The sequence below is a fragment of the Helianthus annuus genome, chromosome 13 (assembly GCF_002127325.2).
Source record: "Helianthus annuus cultivar XRQ/B chromosome 13, HanXRQr2.0-SUNRISE, whole genome shotgun sequence".
In the NCBI taxonomy this organism is placed as follows: Eukaryota; Viridiplantae; Streptophyta; class Magnoliopsida; order Asterales; family Asteraceae; genus Helianthus; species Helianthus annuus.
In genome coordinates, this window is record NC_035445.2 from 89,836,075 (window position 1) to 89,843,809 (window position 7,735).

Genomic DNA, 7,735 nt, shown 5'->3' on the forward strand with positions numbered 1-7,735 from the left:
TTTTTGTATTTAATATTAATGTAAGGGCATATTGGTAAACTTAGATAGATCACTAATTGGTAGTCTTCCTTTTTAATAGCTAACTACATTAAATTTTGTAATTTAATTTCAAAAAAATATATTTTTCAAAGATTAAAAAAAATATTTAATTTAAAGTGTATGATAAATTACGAGGTGTGTAGGATGAATTACGAGTTGTGTAGGATAAATTTTAAAATGTGTAAGATAAATTTTGATGTGTGTAGGCAAAAAATTTCGTGTGGCGGATGATACTTTTTATGATTAATTAATTAGTCAAACATAATAATAAATGAGATGAGAAAAAACTATTTAATCTTTTACAATTGTATCTTTTGTTCTTTTTCTTCTCAATTTAATTTTCTTCTCAAATGAATCCCCCGTAGATAATATTTGTTTTATATGATTTTTATCAACTATAATTTGTAGATACAGTACTTTTTGAGTTTTTTCTTCAAAACTCAAAACCAAAATCAGTATTTTGAATTTAGTTTAGTTCTGAACTGAAAACAAAAATCTGAATTTTATTATATATGAATTCAATTTAATCATTTAACACAATTCTAACGAATATTGTATTATTGACCACAAATTAAGAAGAGGCATTTACAACATTTGTCTTTGCATACATATAACATATGCCTGTAGTTTCAGTTGAAAAAATCCGACATATACCGTTGACTCTGGTTTAAAAAAAAAAAAAACCTAATCTTGCCGGCTCTTCTAACGTTCTAAACAGTAAAGATCAAACTTGTAACTTTGCCATTGCTTGAATTACTTGATCCTTCTTGCATCCTTCGACCTGAACGATAGTCGGAGTATCATACGTAATTACATGTTCTAGAGGATAGCTTCTGTTGTTATGAAGCTTACGTGCTTCGTTACAAACTCCATTGATTACCACTGTTTTATGTATTCCACCGCGTAAACCTTCATAATCAGTGTCCCCGTAATCTCCCATGATAACTACAGTATTCGCCAAGTTCATACCCCATCTCACATACAAGTACCTGCAAATAACACATTCTAATCTTAAAGCCAAATACGTAGGTTATTGTCTTTTTTATGAATATTATTTCAGTATTGTATAACTATTATTTAAGTTTGAATGTTGAAAAACTTCTTTAAGTTTAATAAATCAGTTTATTTATATTTCGGTTTATTTCAGCAGTTTGCAGAAGTAAAAGCAAACAGTCTTCTTCTTGCAGACTGCAGACATTTGATCCAGCACTTCTGCTACAGATGTCTGCAGATGTGGTCCGCATACTGCAGACATTTTCCCTCAGAAAAAACAAACAGCACCTTATTAGTCTGTTACATTGTAGATAGTGTAAGGCCCGACGTATATACCTTAGAGCCTGAGCTCGAGAAGCAACCACGGGTATCACATTCAACTTTGTACCGTTTTGACAATATACAGCCTGGCATCTTAGAGCTTGTTTTCTCAAAAACTCGCGAAGATCCTTCACAGGTGGTATCTAACAAACAAACAAAACCATACCAAATTAAACCGAGATCTGGACTCTGAGAAACGGATTCACAATTTGATAATAACTTACATGTTCTAAGTTCTTGATTTTAAATGCAAAACAATGTCGGGATTCAGAATCACACTCGACAACGAGTTCTTTATCTTTATATCGTTCTCTAAGAGAAGCGGCCCAATGAACTAAAGTGTTCTGTAAGTGATCTCCACCCCAACGATAATCAATGTGCGAAGAATAATCAGAATCCACGACAAACGGAAGATTTTTAGGACTTCCTTCACTAGAAGAAGGGTAATATATATCACTACCACTGTTGCATATCAAAGCGTCGAATCCTGAAAACTCGATGTTACTAGTTTTCATAAAAGAATGAATCTCGGATATAGACGAAGCTGTTGATAATATAAACCCTAAATTTTCCCCCTTCTTATCCACCTTCACGATTTCGAGAATCATATTCAAAATCTCGACAAAATCTTTAGTCAAACCACAGTCAACCGCCACAACAAACACGGTTTTCTTCCTCCGTAACTCGAGGTACTCGATTGTATCTTGCGATCCAATTCTCGCTAACGTTTCATCCTTATTTGACTTCTCCTTAACCGGCAACTTAGCCAAGTTTTCGAGTTTTTTCCCGACGCTAGATTTGCTTTTGAGCGACTGAGAATTCACGTCGGATTTCTGCGAACTGTCAACGCTTCCATGATCGTGTATAACACCTTCTAATGAAATCTTTAAGTCGTTAAGATCTCGTAGTGAATCTTCGGGTGATTGCGATTCTGAATACTCGTATCCAACCGCACAGCTTTCCCATTTTGGATGACGTGGCCTGCAACAAGCTATTCGGGCTAGATACGTTTTGCAATGCTCGGGCCATGAGAAAAGATGAATGTTTTTTAAACCGTTTTGTTTACATTTCGACCAAAGTTGCTTATCTGCTACCAGCTTCAAAAGTGCATCTGCTATCGATTGCTGATTGTGTGGGTCCACCAGTAACCCGTTATCAAGAGCCTGCACTTGCGGGTTCATTTTATTAGTATTAAGAATCAGAGTAAAATGTCATTTTCGTCCCTGAGGGTTGGCCAGTTTTATGACTTTCATCCAAAAGTTTGTTTTTTCATATCTAGTTTCAAAAAGTTTGAAATCTTGCCATTTTCATCCACATCGTTAACTCCATTCAATTTTCTCCGTTAAGTCAGGGGTATTTTCGTCTTTTTTGTTAACTTAAAGGGCAATTCGGTCTTTAACTTAACAAAATAGATGGAAATACCCCTGACTTAACGAAGAAAAATGGATGGAGATAACGATCCGGATAAAAATGACAAGATTTTAAACCTTTTAGACTCAGATGCGGAAAAACAAACTTTTGAACGAAAGTCGCAAAACTGGCCAAACCTCACGGACAAAAATGGCATTTTCCTTCAAGCAGAAAACACACCTTCTTAATATCAACTGGACCTCCGTTTTTAGTAGCCACCATAGGTAAACCATATGCTGCTGCCTATTCAGAAAAGTTAAAGATTCAATTTGATGCGTAAAAGTCAACATTTGACTTTTAAGGACCGATAAGTGTGACTGTGTAAGGTAGATTAGAATCGGACCTCTATCAAAGTGAGACCAAACGGCTCAATGAATGCTGGATTGATGAACACACCCTTCGTCCTGGCTGCTAACCGATATATATCGGGAACTTCAGATTGCTTATGGTGTTTCGGATAAGAAACTTGACCGTACATATCATATTTGTCAATCAACTTCAAAATCGAAAGTAAAACTGCCGAATTTGTGCCGGACATTTCATCGATGTTATCACGGTTTCCCATTATCAATGTCTGTGAAGTACACAAAGGTAGATCAAAATATCAAACCAGTGTTATAAGTTATAACAACAAACAGGTAATCAAAAGAAAAACGTACGAGGTTTGCAAGATCCCTTAATGCACGGCACTCCCCGAAAGCTTTGACCAGAGTAGTCAGATTCTTTTTCGGGTCGGGTCGAGCAAGAGCCAGGATGATAGGCTTATGCGGATTCGTGAAGAATCGCATTATCTGCAAAATGAAAAACCAGAAAGTCGTTGTGAGATGACATGTATGTTGTTGTGAGATCTTAACGCGTTTAGACTGTTAACGAACCTCAGACCAAACAGGCGGGTTTGGAGTCGTTGAACTTTCCTGATATCCTTCTGAATCATCATCCGCACCACCACGGTTCGGAACAATATGCTTAAACTCCATTCCAGGCGGTATTACAATTGGACGGGGCGCGAACCGGCCGAAACAGCTCACGTTCTGTCGATTCCTAGCTCGTAATTTTCTCTCAAGAACGGGATCAAACGCGTCATACAAACCCCATTGCTCGTCTATCTCTTGCCGAGTACTAGTAATAATCACTTCCGATGAATCAACAGTTATCTCCTCAGCCTCGATTCGCCTCATTATTCTATAAGTGGTATTGATATCATCCTTCGATTGCCGCCCTTGTTTCAATATCTGTTCAAGTTTATCGCGTCCAAGAGAATGTCCCGTAAACAGCATTGGGACGTTTAACGCACCGGATAAAAGAGCAGCCGCGTTTCCCGCATCCGCATAGTGCCCGTGAATCGAAGCTGGCCATACGGGCTTCCCGTCACCAATTTGCTCGCTTAAAACCTTTGACATTTGTAAAATGTAGGTTAATGCACCGTCGACAAACTCGGGTATGTGAGGCCATAGGAGCTCTTTAGGGATATATTTGTCTTTCGGACCGAAAGGTATACGTATTATGTACGCGCCACTACTCTCGCCACTTTGGCAGTCGTCATCGTTAAGTGGCGTTAACATTTCGGTTGGTTCACCGTATGACCAGTCAACACCAGGCGCCGATACTTGTCTAGTCAGCAAATCCACTCGATACACCCCCGGCATTGCACCTAATGCCCTTGCGAGTTCTACTACATACTTCACCTGAAATATCAAACTTGTTATTACAACATTAAAATGTGAAAACCGACATTACTTACTAACGGGTACTTAACGTTACCTGTCCGCCTGTATCGGAATCGCGACCTAGCTCCATATTTTCACCACGAATAAGACCGTGAAGACTGATTAACACAATGTAGAGTTTCTTGTCCTTTTGTTGAGTAGCGAAGTTCTTCAACACGTCCATCGAATTAATTCTTTTCATTCCACCTTTAGTGCTAACGCCCTTTCCCTTTGGTGAAATCTCGCTGACTGTATCGCCTTTCTCTCCTTCGGATAACTCTTCCGGCATGTCTGCAAGTAACGGTTTAGGAACCCTTGCTAGTTCCCGTTTTTGTTTCCGTTTTTGTTGAGTTCCTTTGCCTAGCTACACATTCAAAATAAGAACAACCTTTCAACTGCAAATAATATTAAACAGAAATATATATATTATATAGTATGTATATGTTGAAACCTAAATAACAATAAAATGATCGGTAAGCGAAACCTTTTTCTTCCTCCGAGCCAAGTTCCAAATCCTCCAGCTCATGTTCTCTAATCTTGTGTTTCTTTCTTCTGAATCCCGGATGGATGAGGCCTGCGAATATTTTATGAAACAAGATCTATACTTCTTCTATATGAAAAAACTTGTTGCAGACTTGCAGATTGATAATTAAAAATTAATCAGTTTAAGCTTCTTTCTATCAAAGCTTAGCTTTAAATCAACTTACATACCCTAAACTTGTAAAACAACAAGTGCTAACACCATTTCTTGCATCATGTTTTGCATAAGGTTACTTTAAATCATCCAAACACCCCTAAGCAAGATATATAAAAGGCACATCCAATATTAACAAATTACTATCATTGTGTAACTGATGTAGAGCGTGAAGCGATAACAAAGAACAAACACGTTGATTCTGCGAGTACCCGTGTAGGTCTTTTCCCAACCCCAAAATTCAACCCAAAGGGCACGGAATTTGAAGTGAAAAATTGAGTAGTTTCAAAATTCAAGTCTGATTCTTCACATTACTAGAGGAACATATAAATAGAAACCGAAATTCGAAATGGGCCTCAAAAAGACAACGGGCCAAACACAAGCCCAAAACAAAATGCCCAAAACACTTCAAAAAACATAAATAACTAATAGAAATAAGCGTTTTTTGGCCCGGACGATGACCCAAACGGCGCCGTAGGCGTTTGCAGCAAGATCGAGCTCGTTCTCACGTTCGTTTCGCCTGGTCGCACGCCCAAAACGGACCCTCGTAGCCCAAGTTAGAGCCATTTTAGTGAAGCCCCTTTTGTTACACGGTCTTGGGCCTCCAAATACGAGATAGCCCGCTCCTCCACACTTGGGCCCGCATCAGTAACACACATATATAGGTCGTGTAAAAGAGATATGTTGGGTTCATAACAAGTATATTGACTCATATACCACCAACGCATTTTGGGCGCATTGGTTGTGCATGAAAGAAGAATGTACTACACAGTTAAGCGTGTTCGGCGAGGGTAAGTAATCCTATGACGGGAAGTCTCCGCTCAGGTAAGTAGGTAACCAATAACAAATTTGTGAGCTCCTAATGGTAAAGCAGACAATATTGATCCTTGATCGGGGAATCCAAGGATGGTTACCTCATGCAAAGTCTCCACTTATGCATAGTTGTTAATGACGAATAGCGACAAGGTACTTATATGCTACATAGCGAATAGCGATAAATAGTGGCAGGCTATTTTATAAATAGCGATACACTGGAAAAAAAATTAAAAAATTTCATATGTATGTTATATCAAAATACCCTCGTATATATGCTTTGTTACACGTATATTTAACAAAAACCTAAAATCCAGCTATTTTATATATATTTAATTGCTATTTATATTAAAAAACAAAAAATAACATGTTGCTATTATCGCTATCTATGGCTACAACCCTAATAGCGAGCCTACACCTATACGCTACGTGGCGCGCTATAGTGATCGCTACGCTCACTATTGACAACTATCCACTCATGTAACAAAAAACAAATCCGTGAGCTCTAGTGGTAATTTCAATCCACAATTTAATCATACTAAGGGGTTGTTTGGCAACATCAGAATGGTTAAGTGTTGAACTAGTAAGATGTCTGAGTCATTAAGTGCTGAACCAGTGAGAGGTCTGAACCATTAAAAGCCTGTATAATGCTTAACCGTTCAGAGGCAAATGTTTGATCAATTCAAATTAGAGGTCTTAATCATTCAGACTCTATATAAATCTTAACCATTCAAAGGCAAATGTCTGAACCATTCAGACATCTGCTTGTGAAACAAACAGTCTGAACCATTAAGTGCTGAACCAGTAAGAGGTCTGAACCATTAAGAGCCTCGTTAAGAGGTAAACAAACAGCCCTAAGACCATGGATCGTCAATGTGTATTCAATCAAATCATACATATATACAAAACCAAAGGCGAAACAAATTATCAAAACAAAATTGAGAAGATAATTAGGTTAAGATACATACCATAGCCCAAGAACGACGAAGATCGGTCTCATCAAATTTGGTGATAACCTCTTCAACAAAGTATCGAGTAGGGCTAAATTTCCCTCTTTCTCTCAACATTAGCGACGAATTCTTGTCGTCCAGACCTGGACCTACATCCAGAATCGCTTCCAGATAACTGTTTATCCAATCGTTTCCCGCCATTTTTTATTCAATTCACTACAACCTAATTACCTATCGGTTAATGTCTAAAAATTTATGTCAATTTCATAACTGATTAGGGATTTTTGATGACAATGCGTCAACTGTGAAGAAATTGAGATTTGGTTTGCATGTTGTTTGTGAATGAGTGAGTAACGATTTGCGTAGAATTAGTTATGAGTAGTGGAGGAGAGAGAGAGTTTCGCAGAGTGTACGGAAAACCAGTCAATTGCCATTGCATGTGTCTGGTTGGTTCGGAGTTTTATAATCGGGTCGGGTGGGTTTTGGTTCACTCGGGTTGGTGTTTCGTGGTAGGCAAGAGATCGGATCAACGGCAAGCAGAAAAGGAAAAAAAAGTAGATTATAAAAGTTATTTATAAGAAAGTCTTGCTAACAACTTATTATTCATCATCATCATCCATTTTCCATTAAATCTCATCAATAGCAAAGTTAAGATACGGTCTAAGAAGAGTAAGATGTAGACATGTTAAAATAACAAGTGGATATTACTTGTTATTCAGTTTAAATGTTTCATAATTTTTTTAGTTATATTTTTATAGATTAATTGTTCTCATTTGTTCTTGTGAGGTTTTGAGCTATTGGGCTGGTCA

At 37.7% G+C, this 7,735-nt stretch overlaps 1 protein-coding gene across 1 annotated transcript; it reads right to left on the reverse strand.

The window, feature by feature from the left end:
* Positions 1-582: 582 nt before the first annotated feature.
* Positions 583-7,445, reverse strand: LOC110898571 (probable sucrose-phosphate synthase 1). Its single transcript, XM_022145365.2, has 10 exons — positions 6,945-7,445; positions 4,954-5,043; positions 4,525-4,833; positions 3,639-4,448; positions 3,423-3,554; positions 3,107-3,337; positions 2,944-3,006; positions 1,578-2,516; positions 1,369-1,496; positions 583-1,028 (listed from the first exon to the last, which is right to left on the reverse strand). The coding sequence occupies exons 1-10, from the start codon at positions 7,125-7,127 to the stop codon at positions 764-766; spliced, it is 3,150 nt and encodes a 1,049-aa protein (XP_022001057.1). The 5' UTR covers positions 7,128-7,445; the 3' UTR covers positions 583-763.
* Between the last annotated feature and the right edge of the window lie 290 nt (positions 7,446-7,735).